This window comes from Ictalurus punctatus, chromosome 14 (genome assembly GCF_001660625.3).
Source record: "Ictalurus punctatus breed USDA103 chromosome 14, Coco_2.0, whole genome shotgun sequence".
Classification (NCBI taxonomy): Eukaryota; Metazoa; Chordata; class Actinopteri; order Siluriformes; family Ictaluridae; genus Ictalurus; species Ictalurus punctatus.
The window spans coordinates 21,803,620-21,822,900 of NC_030429.2; the positions used below are offsets into that span (position 1 = coordinate 21,803,620).

The window sequence follows — 19,281 nt, forward strand, 5'->3', positions numbered from 1 at the left end:
TTCCAATTAAACCAGGCATATTCCAGGGACGGGAATCAGAATTTGGAGAACCAGAATATTGTCTTAATCTGAATCGGGCAATCGGATTGCAGCGTTTACGTGACTAGAATCTTGTCAAATTCAGATTGATATCAGAATACTGATGTGCATGTAAACGTAGTCACTGTAACTCATTTCATATACATGGAGCCAATGCGCGCATTTGAATTAAGTAAAATCAATTAAGGTATTTTTTTCCCCCCAATGAACTGTATTTTATTCTTGTAGAAGCAAGTTAAGCTGTGCAGTCTGTCAATTTTATTAGATTGTCATTGGCTGTCAGACGGCGAAGACGGATGCAAGTGCAGGTATGAATTTAATCAAACAAAACGCAAGAACTAACACAATAAACTAAATACATAAAACATGAACTATGAACTATGGGCAGAGAGAAATAACACGGACTAGACAACATAACAACGGCAACAGGAGACCATCACGAGATAATGCGCGTAGGCATATTACCCCTGTTTTACAGTCTTTACAATGGCTACTTGTTCATGATAGATTTGTTTTTAAAATGCTCTTATTGGTTTTTAACTCTCTGACCTGCTGACAGATCACCGCCCAGTGAGAGCTCTTAGGTCTGCCGATCAAAGCCTTTTAGTTCTTCCAGAATTTAGGTTAAAGTCTAGGGGTGATCGTGCATTCGCCGTAGCCACTCCTAAACGTTGGAACAGCCTGCCAATCCAAATTAGAACTGTACCCACACTACCCATTTTTAAATCTAAGCTAAAAACATTTCTATTTGATCCGGCCTACAATTTGTGATGTGATACTCTACTGTATATGCTCTGTTTTTGTTTTACATGTGTGACTTTGTGCCTGTCTGATTGTATTTGACGGTAATTTATGTTTTACTGTATTGTACAGCACATTGGTCAACGGTAGTTGTTTTTAATAGCGCTTTATATATATGTAAGCGATCATTAACCCCAAACGTGGATCATGTGTAAAGATAAAGTCATGTGACATGATCAGGTGAGGTGCAGTGCCTGATGGGAATGGTAGTCTCTAATCTTTCTCCGGTATTTACATGCCATTGGCAACAAAATGGCAAGCATTAGCTATTGATTGAATTATTTATTAAAGTTTAATGGATCATCCAAGAGCTGGATTGGCCTGCAAACATTTACACAGCTATTCTCCTGTATGCCATTCTCCACTGCTCTGTTTGAAAGTCTTTCCACAGCATATTGCATCTCACTAGGTCTCTCTGTCTCTTCACAGGAGCTTTATATCTGGGTCACCCAGTACTTAATCAAACAGACGAAATTCCTTGGATCTGCTTTGTTAGTCATTTGTGGGGAGCTGGGATATTTTGTTTCAGCCACCGTGAAAACACACATACACACATACAAACACACAAACAGGGCTTTTATCATTTCTCATTAGGATCACCTTCCTCTGCGCACTGGGGCGGGAAGCCTGCGTTTGCTCTGAGACTGACTTGTGTGGCTCTGTAAGGCGGCACTGTGGAACCGAATAGCCAGAGAGAAAACTGCATTAGATTTTAAAAGGGGAGGAGGGGGATGAAATGGAGTGCAAAATCAGGAATAATGAGGAGGGGGAAATGAAGGACGTGTATACTGAAGGACAAGGGAGATGATAGGTTTCTCATGAAGAGAGAGAGACAGCGACAGAGAGAGAAAAGCAGAGGAGCAATCTGCTGGGGGAAAAGGACTCAAAGGAACGCCCGTCATCGAATATGTCAAAGCAGGAGGAGCGTGTAAAAAATGGAAGATGGAAAGGAGAATTATGCTATTTTTGGAATTAAGGGAAGAAAGCATTAAGTGAAGTCTGAATGGAAGGGGGAAAGAGAGTGGAGAAGAATTCACGAAGGAATGACATAGGAAAGGAGGGAGAGATTTATATAATGACGAGCGTTACAGAGACAGCAGACAAACTCCGGATAAATAACTTTTACTGTGAAACATGCTGATATCGACAGCTCGGCGTAGTAGGGTAACCACACTGACTAGAAAATGCTTTGAATAATTGATTCCAGTAAGAAAAGAGTGCCTTAATGACCATCAGCATAAATAGAGCCCGGTATTCAATCTCGTGAGTCGATAAGAGCGGTTTCATCGTGCCCATCATGTGTTAGATATATATTTGACTGTTTGTTAACTTTTGACCCCCCCCAGACATACTCAAGCATCTGAGAGTGTTTTCATTAGGTAATAGATCAAAGTTGGCTATGCAGTCACATGTGTGTGTGTGTGTGTGTGTGTGTGTGTGTGTATAGTTTCAAAAGCACTTAGTGATCTCACCTTATCTAATATTACCTTATAATCTAATGCATCACATTGTGAGACAGGAACTATTTGATCACGCACGTCTGGGTTGTCATATGATATCTCTCAGTGCTCTTTGCCTTGCTGTGCCACCGCAGTGACCTCAGCAGGTGTTACCTTAATGCTCTGATGAATTACTAAGTATGATCACAGGTCAGACACTTCCGAGATGCTCAGCTAATGGACTGATGCTTTGTAAGATGTAAAATACGAATGCCATCTTACCTACGATTCGCCTTTGTGTACCTTCGTTTTTTCTTTCTTTCTTTCGTTTTTGTTTCAAAATGAAAATGGGAAACTGAGGGAACAGTCTTTTGGTTTTATTTTTGTTTTGTTTTCTTCTGCACAAACTAAAAAAATTACAATATGTATAAATAATGAAATCTTGTCATGTTTTTTTTCGAATCGTTTCTGCCCACATTTCACCACAGTTTAGAAATCAAATATCCATGAATCCAAAAATTTTTGAATTTGAATTTTGAATTTTTTTTAAAAATGCCCATTGCAGTACACTGTACATTTTTATATAAGAAACAGGATGCTGCTGATTTTTTCACCCACCGTATCATCCGTCTTTACAGTTATTTTTGAAACCGTATTGGCACTACATCAGGAACTAACAGCAATCTTTAATCTACCCGGTAATTACTGATACACATCCGGGTCATTCAAGATTGTTTGACGAATGAATCTGAAATGATGGAAAAACTATCAAAGAGCTGTTTATATGCCTGATATTTATAATTTTAAAAGCCAAAAAACATCTCATTTGCGTTTCTTTTTTCATTTCGAAGCAGAACGATACAAACGTGCCCAGACCACTGGTCACTACAGTCAGCTGCAGATATTTAAACCATGTTAAAGCTCCACTGTGTTCGAGCTGTAGCATCATTCTAGGCTGAAATGCTTGTCTCACTTGTTATGTATTAATAGCAGAAGCTAGGCTTCGTTCTTCTACATGGACTACTGAGTTAGCCGGTGTGACATGATCCCAGATTTTTTGGTTCTTCAAAAAGCTTCTATTGGCCAAAATAAGTAGTCTGAAAGCTGTAACCAGATCAGGAGGAGTTTTTTCTCAATGTAAACAAAATTAGATTTAGACTACTGTATGCGTTTTACGTGTTTTGTACATGAAATCGGAGCGATAACACACGGCAATGTGTTCTCTCTCTAGTTTCTATTCTTCATTGAATGCAATTGTCCCCGAATTAATAAAATTGTACCCTCGTTTTTGTATAAAGTGTGCTCTCATATGTTGAAAATGTGCACACATTTCCCGAATAGACTCAACAAGCAGATTCCAGTTCGGTTTAAGTAAAAGGACTTCATCATTTTCTGATATGGATAGAGATTTGAGATGAAAATGAACTTCGGCATGGGATCGTGTTACAGAGACATGCTGCTGTTGAACTGTTTGTCTATTACATACAGTAGTGTGCACATGTTCTTTAATAGAAAAATACAGATTGACCAAAATGATGGCACAGTTGTGCTCATAAATTTACACACCCCTTGCAGAATCTGCTAAATGTGAATCATTGGGGGAAAAAAAGTGGAATAATTAAAATTGCATTTTGTTGTTTATTTAGATCTGCCCCGAATAAACTGTTTCAGATAACAGATGTTTACATAAAGTCCACAAGACACAATGATAACTGAATTTACACAAATGAACCAGTTCAGAAGTTTAAATACACTTGATTATTAATCCTGTGTGTCGTTACCTGGATGATCAGCGACTGTGTTTATGTTTTGTGAGAGCTGTTCATGAGGCCCTTGTTTGTCCTGAGCAGTTAAACTGCCCACTGTTCTTCAGAAAAATCCTCCAGGTCCTGCACATTCTTTACTTTTCCAGCATCTTCTGCATTTCTGACTCCTTTCCAACAGCGACTATATGATGTTGAGATCCATCTTTTCACACCGAGGACGACTGAGGGACTCGTACACGACTATTACAAAAGGTGCAAACATTCACTGATGCTCAAGAAGATAACATACGATACATGAAGATCCAGGGGGGTGTAAACTTTTAAACATGATGATCGGTGTAAATTCTTATTGTTTTGTCTTCTGGGAAACATGTCAATATATTCTGTAGCGTCTGAAGATTGTGCGCATTTCATGACCTTGATTTAGTTTTTAGTTGTCCCATCAGTGGCCTCTCAATGGCTTTGTGCCTTTCTATTAGCTAACGATTGACGTGCTTTTAATCTCAATGTACACTACATGGCCAAAAGTATGTGGACACCTGACCACTGAACGTCCCTTTTTAAAACCATGGGCATTAATATAGAGGTTGTTCTCCCAACCCCCATTTGCTGCTGTCATAACCTCCACTCTTCTGGGAAGGCTTTCCACTAGATTTTGGAAAGTGGCTGTTGAGCACAGATGAGGAGACGTGGTGCGCAGTCGTGGTTCCAGGTCATTCCAAAAGTCAAATTTGGGATTCACACCTTGTTTTCAACCAGCCCAAACGGACCCACTTCACACCCCTCTTCGTCTCCCTCCACCGGCTTCCTGTAGCCGCCCATATCAAATTCAAGGTCTCACATACTCTACAAGACCTTGTCTGGAACAGCACCGCCATACCTCAACACTCTCCTTCAGGTTTACGTTCCCTCTCGCAACCTGCGATCGGTTAACGACCGACGCCTGGTAGTGCCTACTCAGCGAGGTCCCTTTCCAGAACCTTCAAACTGACTGTCCCTCAGTGGTGGAATGAACTTCAAACCTCAATCCGGACAGCAGAATCCGTCACTATCTTCAAAATCCGGCTAAAGATCCACCTCTTACATGAACACATAACCAACCCCTAACTCAAAACAAATCTGCACTTACACTGGCTCTTACACCTCTACTCTGTGCACTTTGCTCCTCTAGCACTCATTGAAAAATCTTGTATGCTACAGTAGCACTACTTATATTGTTCTCTGCTTGCATTTCCTCATTTGTAAGTCGCTTTGGATAAAAAGAGTCTGCTAAATGAATAAATGTAAAATCGTGGGGTTGAGGTCAGAGCTCCGTGTAGACCACTCGCATTCTTCCACTTCCAAACTTGCTAAATCTTATCTTTATGAACCTCGCTGTGTTCACAGGAGCACTGTCATGCTGGAACACGTTTGCACCTCTTAGTTTCAGTGATGGGAAAAATGTAATGCTAATGCATGCAGTTGTGTGTCTCCTATTCTGTGGCAACAGTTTGGGGAAGAACCACATATGCTTGGTCTGGTCACGTGTCCACATAACTTTAGCCATATAGTGTATCTGCCTTATCCAATCAACATGCGCACAATCACCTTAGAGCAGGGGTGGGCAATCTTATCCGGAAAGGGCGGGTGTGGGTGCAGGTTTTCATTCCAACCAATCAGGAGCCACACCTGATTCCACCAGTTTAATCGGTTAATCTCGGCTTTCAATAGATTGAGGTGTGGCTTGTACTCGGTTGGAATGAAAACCTGCACCCACACCCGCCCTTTCCGAATAAGATTGCCCACCCCTGCCTTAGAGTCTCAGAAAACTCAATTTAGCTACTATAATCCAGTTCTCATTTGTAGTCATAGACCCAAAATAGAACCAAATTACTATGATGAGTAAGCCTTACATGCATGCGTCATCTTAACTTACGTATTTGTTATGTGATATATGAAGAATGGAGCCTCCTGTAGGCTGATGTTGTGCTGTTAATACTGAGTATTGTTTACCCCCTCACCACACACACACACACACACACACCACATCAATGCAGGCTAATGAATGACATGTGGGAGGATAATTACTGAGAAAGCGAGTCTGGACAAGCCTACACTCAGGCCCACAGTTCAATCAACCATCTTCTCGACACACATTTACAGTCAGCTGGCCTCTACACGTGCATCCAAAACCAACAATGGACTGATCTCTGTACTCAGAATCTACAATAAAACATCTGTACAAGTGTTATAAGTACCTAAAATACACCTTGTGTATATTATAAATCCGAGCACAGAGAAGCAGACATCAGAAAACAACGTCAAATGTCTTTAACACATATCACATTCCAGGCCACCTTTCATTCTCCATTACTGTCACAGCATAGCGGTTGTACCTGAGCTACACACGTGTAGTACTGTTCTTTCAGTGTTTCACCATATCAACATTCTTTACTGAACAGCTGTCTCCAGAAAGGAACCATGAACCGTGAATAAAGTACTACTCAAATATTTTATGTGATTTAAATACTCAGGCGACGCGTTCAATTGTTGGCCACTTCGTTTGCCATACATGATGATTAACATGCTGAAATAATCCTAGTTTAGGATATGTAAACATATTTGCTCATTCAGAACATTAAAGCTATTAAATACACTCACCGACCATTTTATTAGGAACACCTGTACACATGCTCAGTTATCCAATCAAGTGGCAGCAGCCCAAGGCAAAAAAAAAAAAAACATTATGCAGATCCACATTATAAGCTTCACTTAATGTTCACATCAAACATCAGAGTGGGAGAAAAAAGACCTCAGTGACTCTGACTGTTTATGGTGCCAGATGGTCCACTATTTTAGAATCAATTGCTGTGTCCCGATTCGCCGACATATACTATGCACTGAAAGTGTGTACTCTTTTTGTGAAGAAAAAGTACATACGTATGAATGTGTAGCAAAAGAGTACGCAAGTACTGGGACACACTAACACGTCGTGTAACGGAAGAGAACGTTGTTGCCAAGTTACGCACACTGAATTTTTTTTGTTCCATTGATTTATATTTCCACATTTCATTTACACCTGTCACCACGTTCGCAGGTTGAATTCGACGAAGCAAACTGTCACGAACTTCTCCTCCATCGCGCAAGGATCCACACTTCGGAAACCTACCGGAAATAGTTGACCATCCGGGTACCTCTGGCATCCTCGTTTCAACATCCTACAATTTGGGACACACTATTTCTAATCTCGGATACTGTTTAGGACGGATAGTAGGCGAATTAGGACGCAGAAAATGTCACAGAAAAAGTGAGGATGTTTCATGGGCAAAGGTGAGTCCTACCTACTTTGGGGTTCCTAATAAAGTGGCCCTTGAATGTATGTCCTACAAATGACTGTGATATTGTACTCGGATAGGGCGGCATGGTGTAACATTGCTGCCTCACAGCTCCACAGTCCACAGTTCAATCCTGAGCTCAGGTTCCTCTCTGTGTGGCGTGTCACAAGTTCTCCTGTGTCCTTTTGGATTTCTTCAAGGTTCTCTGGTTTCCTTCGACCTCCCAAAATCATGCTGGTAGGTAGACTGGCTATACTAAATTGCCCCTAGGATCCATTATCAACCCTGATCAGGATGAAGTAGTTACTGAAGATGAACGAATGAACAAGTAAATGAATGAATGTACTTGAAGAGTATCTAAGCTCTGCCTGAAGCAGAAGAGTTTTAAGTGGAATCAGGACAGCACCAGTCACCACTGGAGCCTTGAAGGACGCTCCTCAATCCATAATCCACGCTCCTGAATTTTTTTTCTTCCCTGATCTCTTGATTGCCCAAATGAGTCTCACACCTCACTGGAGACATCCCTCTGAGGCTTCCATTCTTTAAGTAGAGATAAAAAGATACATCGGCAGTGATTGCAGCAAGTAATTGAGTTGTCAAGTGGTAATGCAATTAAGATCTACAGTTTGATGGAGGGAGACTAAAAATAGCTCGCACACAATTCAATTGGCTCGGGAAAAACACACCCAGTCCAGTTCCTTCATGCGGAGAAAAAGACCCTAAAGCATTAACACAGATGCTTGCAGCACAGCACGCTCCACGCAAGGTCTTAAAACGATCCATGAATAGAATCGGCAACGCAAAATATCCAGATTCGAACCCTTGTGCGTTTGATAGCGCCCACAGCTTAACTGAAGTCACTTTTCATAGTTCGCGTTCAGTGAAACGTTCCTTATAGTAGGCACACAACACTGAGTAGTGAGCAGTGCTGTCTTCTAGTAAGTGTCTAGTCATTTCTAGACATAAGAAACTTCATTAGCATACTAGTGATCGGGATGTTCATCATTCTTGGTGGTGGGATCGGCAGCTCCAGCAGCTCTCAGCCATGGCAGATACACAGTCCAGCCTAACTCGCGGCAGTGGAGAAGGATAACCCTGGTCACAGCCAAATGAATAAAACATCTCCTTTCAGCAGCACTATCCTTCAGAAGCAGATGCAAACAGCAGTGTGTGTGTTGGTGGAATTTTGGCAGATGCCCTTATCCAGAGCAACTTTCATTTATCTCATTTATAAATCTGAGTAGCTGAGGGTTACGGGGTCTTGCTCAAGGGCCCAGCAGCGACAGTTTAGTGGTGCAGGGGTTTGAACTCATGACCTTCCGAGCAGTACATTACAGCATTAAATTACAGCATTTGGCAGGCACCCTTATTCAGAGCGACTTACAATTATCTCATTATTTTTTTATACAACTGGGCCTTGCTCAAGGGCCCAACAGTGGCAGCTTGGCAGGGCTGGGGTTTGAACTCATGCCCTTCCAATCAGTAGTCCAAAACAACCACAGAGCTACGACGGCATCGAGTCAAGGCATCGAGTCAAGGCTTTCTCACACACTGGCTTTTTGATTAGATGCCCTTCAGCTCTTTCACAGAGCCTGCTCATTTTGGGTTTGGAAACCTGCCATCTTGTACTTTTCCTGTGCCAGACCTTTAGGTCATAGACAACCTATTTCACCTAACCTGTTTTAACCTTACTGCCAAAACTTGTGTGAAACCTGTGATCACATTCAGACCTACTTAGAAGCTTATTGGCTACACGGTGAGAATGCTGTTGGGATCATAGTACGAAGAGTGGCTGGATATGGGCCAGTCTTATCTTTTGGTGTGTGTGTGTGTGTGTGTGTGTGTGTGTGTGTGTGTGTGTGTGTTTCATGGGTGGAGTTTGCAGCTTTTAGGACATCAAAGTAAACGCACAGTGCTCGGTGACAAGAGAGAATGCACCTTGTCTTCACAATGATAGATATAACGGACTTATTTGCAATGTTTTAAACAAAATGCAACATGCTTCCACGAACATAAAGGAACCCTGAAACTACTGACAGTCGCTAGGCAAGAACGAGCGTGGGAAAGAGTCGGAATTACTCATTAGGAACTCGTGGAGAACATAAACAGAAGATGGACATACATTCATGAGTTATCTCCATCCGTTCATGGTGTGTTAATATGAACATTATGGAGCCTAGGTGTCTCAGTTAAGCAGGCAGAAGAGGGTGAAATAGTGATGTTTTCCTCTTCAAGGTCATTCACCAGGCTACTGAAGTGGGAGCTCTGGAAGTTGCCTAAGCAACAGCATTAATGATCTTGTGATGAACAGATACAGCTCTTTTTTTATTATTATTTCTCAGTCATCATGAGACATACCGTATAGGCAGGTTATGTTATATACTCGCGATAATAAACGCTGCAGCGTTACGCTCATCCTGCACTCACTCACCCGCGCGTATTTGGAGGAATAGGGGTCCTCGAAGAGCGCCCACATCTTCCTCTGCCATCGGCTCCAGCGGCCTGAGCGGCTTTCGGGCGAGTCTCCGTGCGCGAGGCGCCGCGTCATTTCCGCTCCCTCGTCCCCTTCGGCGGGCGCCTCGTGCGTGCCGCCTTCTGCCTCTGTATCATCGTGTGCGCCACCGCCATCGAGCAACGCGCCGCCGCCGAAACTCACCAGCGCCTCCTCGGCCTCGCGGTGCTGCCGGTAGGTCATCCAGCAGCACGGCTCCACGTCCGTCTCGTCGATGCCCCAGAAGGCGAGCTCCTCCTCGTAGAGCGGACCGCACACATCCGCTGGGCAGTGCAGCTTGCCCGTGCGGTAGTAGTTCAGGATGTGCGCGAAGACAACCGGGTGCCGATCGAAGAAGAACTCACCAGCCGTCGCGTCGTAGTCGAAGTGACTTGCTGCGTCGGGCTCAGCGAGCCACGAGAGCCGCGTGCCGGGCAGCGTGCGCAGCGTGCCGCGGTACGTCTGGTGCTTGATGCCGCCCACGTTGATCACAATGCGGTCCTTCTCGTCGCCGTGGTGGCCCATCGCGACGCCCTGGGCATTATCTTCCACCTACCTCGGGCATGGCTACCGGGAAACAGGGCTGAGGAGGAGAATGCCAACAGGCCAGCGCAGCTCGTATTTATGCAAGACACGCATCTACAGAGCCGTGCAAAGAAAACAAAGCACACGACTCTTCTGAACACAGGTAACACCTGTAAGGATGTGCTGATGGTGACGGTGCCAGTCTCGTCTTCAGCGCGCAGATTCCGAAGCGTGAATTCTCACCGCTGAACAGGACAACCGAGCGTCGCAAACGCGAACCTCATCTGAGCTCTACAGTGCCGTGTAGTCGGTAACGTGAGGATGAAGGCGCGTTATCTGCAGGCGCTGTGCATCACTGCGCGCTCGTCTCGGCGCAAGGTGACTGTGGCGGTGCTGCCGTCGCGTCTCCATCATCCCGCCGTCCTCCTCTCTAAAGCAGGTGTCCTCTGTTCTCAACCCGTCCCAAGAACAACAACAACAACAACAACAACAATAATAATAATAATAATAATAATAATAATAATAATAATAATAATAAGGATCCGCGCCTCGTATGGAATTTGATGAAAATGTTCAAATGAAATGTTACACCAGTGCGTTCACGCGTTCACACAACGCGCACCGCGACGCGTCTTCAGCCTCCCGCAGCAGGTCGAGCGCCGCCGGTCACGTGATCGCTGGAACTACGTTAGGAATCGAGGCGATACACAAAGAACAGATCGCTGGGGTTGAAGACCAGCCGAATGGAGATGTTTCATTTTTTTTAAATCCTCCGTTCACTGAGCGCAACAGTCTGCTGATACGTGTTTGTGTAAACCTGCGCGTCCCTTTGCAATGTTTGCGCACGCGTAGCGTGTGTGTGTATGTGTGTGTGTGTGTGTGTGTGTGTGTATATATATCTCGTTGAGGATCAAATTTTATGTTCCCACGAGAATAGCAATGATAGTATTAACATGTAGGCCTTTTTTTTTTTTTTTTTTTTTTTTTTTTTTTTTTTTTTAAAGAAAAAGAAAATGGCACCTTTTATTTAAGAACCTACCATAACATTACACATGCCATTATTTAATTGGGTTATTTTCTCAGTCTTGGATAGTTTTGTGTAACCCAACTGTTGAGTTATTGGCTGGGTCGTTTTCACTGACAGTTGAATCAATGCACCCCTCCCCCACCCCGACCCCGACCCATCAGCCCAGCTCCTGGGGTCAAATCAACTCAGCGCGGACTGTTAGATTTATTTGGAGAAACTACGTTCGTATCAATATATCTATCCATGAAACCATTACTGTACACTAAAAAAAGCAAAAATGTGTGAAAACAGTCAGTTTACATGACATTAAATGCACCGCTATCTTCGTTAGACTTGTTTGTAATGGCCACTGGGTTGTACGTTGGTTACTCAGTTTTTCTGCTGTTTTTGGATGTTTTAAACATCTCTGATCAAACTCCTGCTTCACTGCTGCAGCGCCGAGTGTAAAATTTTATCAGTGCTGAGATTACAGAGATTACAAACTGCAGTTTTGTCGTCATACCACACGAGAGACATCATCTTTACACACAGCACAAAATCGATGTGTTTTCCCGCCCTCTTTTGATCGACAGGATATAATCGGCCCCGATCATCGGAGGTTTATAAACTATCGTACGATAGCCGATAGCGGGAAAAATTGCCTGGCTGATACGTGTACAAAACGTATCGGCCGACACATCAGTGCATCTCTAATTAAAACCTACTCTAACCCCATCCTCTCGTTTTCTCACGTTAACCTTGTGTAGAACTTTTGGCCTCGACATTACTGAGCTAGCTAAGTTCTGTTAGTCACTGACTGTCTGCACCTGTTACCCAGCATTAACATTCACCGAATACAGGAAAAAACACGGCTCTAACCCATTCTCCTAATGCTAATACTACAGCTTGCCTTGTCCAAAACACCTCCTAAATGTAGTTAACGTTAACCCACTCTCTGTATTACATCATGGTGAATAACTGTAATGCTAGGTTATCGTTAACTTTCAAAAAGGGAATGGGATTGTCTAACATTACCGCGAGCTGTATGCTAAACTAAAGTTAGCAAGTGAGCGTCTACTTTAGCATCACTCTTCCCTACTGTGATTGGTGACAGCATCCAGCTAGCTAACCCCAACTCGGAGCCTCAGATGAGATCCAGACCCAGAGATTTATATAATAACCTCAGTCCATATTTCACAGCCAACATAAACACATGACACTAGTAGCGTAACAGCAACACTGAGGAAGCAGTACATGATATTCACTTTTGAAGCCATAGCGATAGGTAAAGTTAATTATCCCTTGCCGAGTTATTGTTTTCCAGTGAATATATTTTCGAGAGCTCCCTGCTGAAACATCACAAACTCAGCCAGGCATTTTCAGCAGCTTTAACGCTAAATAGTGATGAAGGCTAACTTACCTGTGTTCGTTTGATTTCCTCGCCTCAGGACTCCGACTCCACTGTCACAATCAAAAGGTCAAAGCAAGAAACATTCACTTTGAGGCGAGTTTAGAGTTGGATGATGACGTCAGCAGTGTGATTGGACAATAATTTAACATGTTGTGTTGGTCTTTTTTTTAAACACATGTATTGGAGTATTTAACACAACATGTGTTGAAATAGTAATAACACAATAAGTGTGTAGGATATTAACACACCCTTTCTGAGTGTGCAACTTGACAGGTTAGTTTTGCCCAAAATGTGTTCTGTCCTATATTTACCCAGCCGTTTGGGCTAAAAATAACTCAATTTGGTTTGTTGTTTTTTTTTTACCCAGTTTTTTAGAGTGTAATAATGTCAGTGGAAGATCCTTACAAGGACTATGACCCACTGATTCTGCTTACTGTGGTTCTCATTGTTCATTTAAGCTCATTGTATTTAAGTTCTTCTTGTGTACTATTGCGTAAGACTTATTTTATGTTTTGCTAACCACAAATGCATGTGTGTGTCTCTTCCTTGACTTCAGGTGCGTGAAAATCAAAATAGAAAAAAATACTGCAGTGGATGAGATGTTTTCAGGAGCTGTCATCGTTGATTTGGAAAAATTCTAGATACACCATCTGGCCAAAAGTATGTGGACACCTGTCCATCACGCACGTGTGTTCCTTCCCCAAACTGTTAGCGCAAGGTTGGATTGAATGTCTTTTTATGTTGTAGCATTACAGTTTCCCTTCACTGGAACTGAGTGGCCCAAACCTGTTCCAGTATGACAATGTCCCTGTGCACAAAGCGAGCTCCATGAAGTCATGGTGTACCAAGGTTGGACTTGAAGAACTTGAGTGTCTTGCACAGAGCCCTGAATGCCCAACCCCACTGAACATCTATGGGATGAATTGAAACTCTGCACCCCAGACCTTCTCGTCCAACGTCAGTGCCTGACCCCACTAATGCTCTTTTAGCTGAATGAATCCACACCCACAAATTCCCACAGCCATGCTCCAAAATCTAGTGGAAAGACTTCCCAGAAGAGTGGAGGTTATTATAACAGCAAAGAGTTAATAAAACTGGAATGGGATGTTCATCGAGCCTATATGGGTGTGATGGTCAGGTGTGTACATATATTTTGTCATGTTGCTGTCCGTGGTACTGATCTTGAACTACAGTCTTTTATAAGCAACTTCTATAGTTACATCAATGCCCTCTTTCTAATTTCCAGTGCATTACGTTTTTTTTTAACCACACAATTATTCATTCCAGCATATGAGTCAAAGTTAGAACACTGTTTGTACTGTCTTTGGACCACCTGATATAAGCCTGGAGATTCTCAGCTGAGAGCAGGTTTGGCTGCTGTCATCACCCTCCAATGTCTAAAATGGAGTCAGTAAAATATAATTTTCAGTATTAATAGGGGGTGATGTTTTTACTGCAACAGACCAGACCATGTTGATGTATAGTTCTACTCTGTAATACGTTTATTGTTTGCATAACTGAGATAATAATATCTCAGCACTAATATCAGTCGTGTTAGATTTCCTGTTATATTTTTTCCTTTGTCACACTGTACTACAAAAGCTTTTAGAAAACACATGAAACATATACAGGGGATGAAATACTCCCTGACCTCCAGAAGCAAACTGAAACAAACAAACAAACAAACAAACAAACAAACCATAGGCCAAAAGGGAGTACAGCAGTGGTCACTACTGATAATACCACCAGGTTGTTTTTCTGTCTGCATTCTCCTCATTATACTGTTAATTGGCTTTTCTGGATGCTGTAACAAACAAATAGACTATTTCTTCTACTCATGCCATGTGTGAAATAAGAGTTACCACTGCATATCATTAATACATCTTCAAAGAAGTACTCTGTGATTTCTGCAGGTCTACAGATGGCACCATGAACATGACCCACTAGTAGCTTCTTTGGGTACAAAGTCCCTCTGTTATTCCCTCCAGATAGTGTATCCTAATGCCTCAGGGAATATAAGCATTCCTGCTATCTGAAATCTCACTGGCTACGAAACATTAACATCATTCACCATTTGGAATAAATTTCCGAGCATCAAGAAACCTTTAAGCAAATATGCCAACGTGTTATAACAACTGCACCAGGCCTTCTCGCCCCCTTGCTCTTGTAACTGAATGAGTGGAAGAACTCTAATGTTCTGCACAGAACCCTGACCTCAACCCCATTGAACACCTTTTGGATGAAATGGAACACCAGGCCTCCTCACCCAACATCACTGCCTGACCTCATTAATGCTCTTGTGGCTGAATGAACACAAATCCCCACAGCCACACTCCAAAATCTATTTGAAAGCCTTCCCAGAAGAGTGGAGGATGATATAAAAGCAAAGAAAGGACTCAATCTGGAATGGGATGTTCACCAAGCACATACAGGTGTGATGGTCAGGTGTTCATAAATGTTTGGCCAGTACTGTGCAAAAATCCTAGGCCCCCTTTTTAGCATGTTAGCATGTTTTCACAGGTTTGCCACGTACCTCCGGGTGTTGGGGTTCGAATCCTGTCTCCACCCTGTTTGAGTGAAGTTTGCATGTTCTCCCAGTCCTTCAGGGGTTTCCTCAGGGTGGTTTACTCCTGCAGTCGAAAGACATGCGTTGTAGGTTGATTGGCATTTCCAAATTGTCCGTAGTGTGTGAATGTGTGTGCGATTGTGGCGAAACCAAGTTTTACAGTTGCAGTCTCCAGAAGAGCTGTGTCAGGTTCTCCAAGATGCTTAGTAAAACTGAGCAGCCAATTTCCTTATAAAACTGCACAAAATATCCGTGACGCTACTGATACATTTTTAAAGACAACGCGTTGTCACCAAATATTGACTTTGTTTAGTTTAATGCTGTTAACTGCTATTTATAGAAGTTTTTTTTTTTAATGTAGACGAAATGTAATTGCATTATTTTTGAAGGCATCTTTGTTTTACAGTATTTATTTACATGTAGTGTGATGTGGCGTGGCAACAGCGTGAATAGTTAATATTAATGCGTTTCTTCCGATATGTTATTGTTTCTAGCAACACTTCATTCACAGGGACTTGTATACTGGATACCCCTCATAATCTAAGACTTATAAGTTTGTTTGTTTTTTTTGTTAGGACACATTTATGGAAGTAGTCTCCAGTGTCAGCGCTTTGTAACAGTTACAGTGCTTTGCAAAGATTCCCAGCACGGGTAAGTCTTCAGGAGAATATGGTTTTATGGTTGCTATAATGTCAATGAAAACAAGAACCAACTATTCTCGCAGACGTTCCACAGCATTAAATCTAACTATAAACAGTTAAATTGTGCGAAGGGTCATTCTTTAAAATAAACATTGCAGTCATTGGCAAATCGCTGTGGTATAAGCAGAAGCACTGAAAGCACAATCAACCTGGGTATATGGAAGCCCGACCTTTGTAGCATAGTTTACATTTATTTACATTTATTCACTTAGCAGACGCTTTTATCCAAAGCGACTTACAAATGAGAAAGATACAAGCAAAAGTTATAATAATAATATTTGGAGAATATACAATTCAATTCAATTCTATTTTTATATCGTGTGTAGCGATGGACATTGTCTCATAGCAGCTTTACAGAAACATATAAACACAGGAGACAGATTTGAAGTGTGTGAATTTATCCCTATCGAGCGAGCTGGTGGCGACGGTGGTGAGGAAAAACTCCCTAAGATGATCTGAGGAAGAAACCTTGAGCGGAACCAGACTCAGAAGGGAACCCGTCCTCATCTGGGTCACAACGGATAGTGTGAAAGTAAAGGAAAGTTCATTATAGTTTTAATAATTGTTGGAGCAAACTAATTAAGCAAGCTAGAATGTTACCTGTTTTTGTAGTAAACACCAAGCTCCTGAAAACTCCAATACCGATGTCATCTGTAATCAGACCTGGACAGAAATAACCATAGTGTTGGATATGGTGTGTCTCCATGCTGCCCAAACTCAGAACACTGTTACAATGTTATATTTTATTTTAGTAACTTTAAGCTAATGTTGTACCTTCTCTGTACGACTGTTAATAATTTTAATCGGTGTGTCGCTCCCTAATTGAAGCAAAGTGTAAATGTTTAACATCTTGAGTGTTTTGAGAGACAATGTTCACTCAGCAAAGTAATACACATAGTATACAGAAATCGTTCTGGTGGGAAAATAAGAGAACCCTCAGTTTTCTTATGTACATCAAGGTAAAGCAAGATCACGTGAGTCGATGACAGAGCTTTAAACAATTAAGGACGCTAACAAATGAAACAAGTTCTGAGGTGATATGTTAGGGAGGAGCAAACATAAATAATTGGAAGAATGCAGGGCAGTCTATGCCATCATGCCTCAAACGAAGGACATATAAGAAGAGCTAAGAAAAAAGTAATGGTTGCTCAACAAGCTGGACAAGGTTGTAGAGCCATTTCAAAAACCTTTGAACTCCATAAATCCACCTTTAGACAAATAGTATACAAGTAGAAGGCATTCAGTACTATTGTAACCTTGCCAAGAAATTGACCTCCTCCAAAGGTCATGAAGAGGTCAGAGTTAATCGGAAAATAACATCAAGTGTCTCCTGGAAGAACCCTATCCTTTCAAAAAAGGCAGACGTTTTCCAGAAACCACCTCGAAAAAACCTGAAGCGATCTGGAAGTCTGTTTGCTGAACAGATCAGTACAAAACTGAATTCTCTGAGCATACAAAGAGGGCTCAAGTTGGCAAAGAGCCAACACAGCTTACCACCAACAAAACCTTATCCCTATTGTCAAGTATGGTGGTGGGAGTGTCCTTCTATGGGGCAACTTGACATCATTAAAGGAATCATGAACTCTGAGAAATATCGAAGAATTCTTTGGAATAATGTCAATTCGGAAACTCAGGTTGAGTACAAACTCAATCCTAATCCTATATATTCATGTATGTCCACAAGATACTGGCTTAGAAGAAGAGGTTCTGGGTAATGGAATGGCCAAACCAATGCTCTGACCTGAATCCTACTGAGATGTGGTGGCAGGATGTGAATAGAGCCAAGATCCTGCCATGAACTCAAATGGTATGCAAAGCTGGGAGAAACCTGCTCCAACAGACTTGAAGCTGTTGTTGCAACAAAAGGTGGTTCTACCAAGTACTATTCTGAAGGAGTTGAATATGTATGCAAGCAGCATTTTTTAGGTATTTTAAGCTGATGATTGACTTACAAATTTTACTTTGCAGGCATATTGGTCTGTAATTAAAAAAAAAATACTGGCTGAAACAATCTGTGTAACAGTCTGATGGCTTTAAAGGGAGTTGAGTACTTTTGCAACCCACCATATCTCTATAATAATAATAATAATAAGAAGAAGAAGAAGAAGAAAAATAATAAATAACTACTACCTTGAAGGGTTCACAAACTTTCAAGCATGACTGTAGTGTTTGTTTGATTTTTTTTTTTAAATACTACAATGCCTTTTTTATTACTCCCAACCATGTAGTGAATGAGCAAATAGAGGTATTTAACACAGAGTAATAGCTCTGGATGAGATAGTGACTTTCATCACACCACTATAGTGCAGTGATTTTTATTGCTAAAGTTGAACACTGATTCAGTTCTTGCACTGCCCACATTTAGAAACATTTCCACCATTGTGCAATTGGTGTTAGGAGCAAGTATCAGCTGTCCCTTCAGTCACATCAGTGTGCAACTATGAGTTGTGGCTAGAAGAAAAGCAGAACCTGGGAAATGGAAGTCATTCTTCATACAGTTATACAGTTTAAGAAAAGATCCAAGAGACACATGAGGTGTGCACCACATGGCAGTAATAGGCACAGATTAGGGTGACCAATATATCTATCTATCTATCTATATCTATATCTATATCTATATCTATATATATATATATGAATATGTGTGTGTGTGTATATATATATATATATATATATATATATATATATATATATATATATATAGTTACATGTCATTGTGTTTGTATTTGTGTGCTCATTCTCTGCTCTCTACGATGCGGCTTCTGTTCTGAACAAGGGTGTTTATTAAGGTTGTTGTCAGCCACAGCCACGCTTACACACCCGGCTTGTTTCAGAGAACCTCACTTGAACAGCGGTGAACTCCTATCTCCTCCCCCTCCCCAGAGCCCCTCACACACACATGGGGGCAGGGCCTCCTCCTCACTTAACATTTAATAACAGTTCCCAAACATTAACTGAATAAAATGAAACCTTATACATTAAACACATATTTCCCTTAAAACACTAGCACCATTCTGAATACATTACAATATATGATAATATGATGTTGTTATTACTATGCTTATTACTGAACTGTGCCTCTCTGAGGCACTTTGGGAATACCACACAATGCCACATTGTATCAGTCAAGCTTGGCACACTCTTTAAAAAGCACTGAAAATACTTTCTTGTGGTATTTAGAGTTTTGTTTAATTCTTAGTTAATTATTTTTAAATTAATAAT

The 19,281-nt window shown here is 41.7% G+C and overlaps 1 protein-coding gene and 1 long non-coding RNA gene across 5 annotated transcripts in view; one reads left to right on the top strand and one right to left on the bottom strand.

Annotated features, from left to right (window-relative positions):
• The window catches only part of kcnc1b (potassium voltage-gated channel, Shaw-related subfamily, member 1b), a 23,962-nt gene extending 13,135 nt beyond the window's left edge, over positions 1-10,827 (bottom strand). For both annotated transcript variants that reach the window (XM_017486064.3, XM_017486063.2), the window contains exon 1: positions 9,791-10,827. In XM_017486064.3, the coding sequence (XP_017341553.1) occupies positions 9,791-10,375 (585 nt within the window). In that variant the 5' untranslated portion in view covers positions 10,376-10,827. The remainder of the gene's footprint in view (positions 1-9,790) is intronic.
• Positions 10,469-18,640, top strand: LOC124628863 (uncharacterized). Of its 3 annotated transcripts, none has more exons than XR_008397842.1 (4): positions 10,469-10,538; positions 13,349-13,452; positions 13,540-16,009; positions 17,744-18,640. It is a non-coding gene; the product is annotated as an uncharacterized LOC124628863 (long non-coding RNA). The 3 variants fall into 3 exon arrangements; XR_006983605.2 differs by having other exon boundaries at positions 13,540-15,224; positions 15,934-18,640; XR_008397841.1 differs by having other exon boundaries at positions 13,540-18,640.
• Positions 18,641-19,281: the final 641 nt, after the last annotated feature.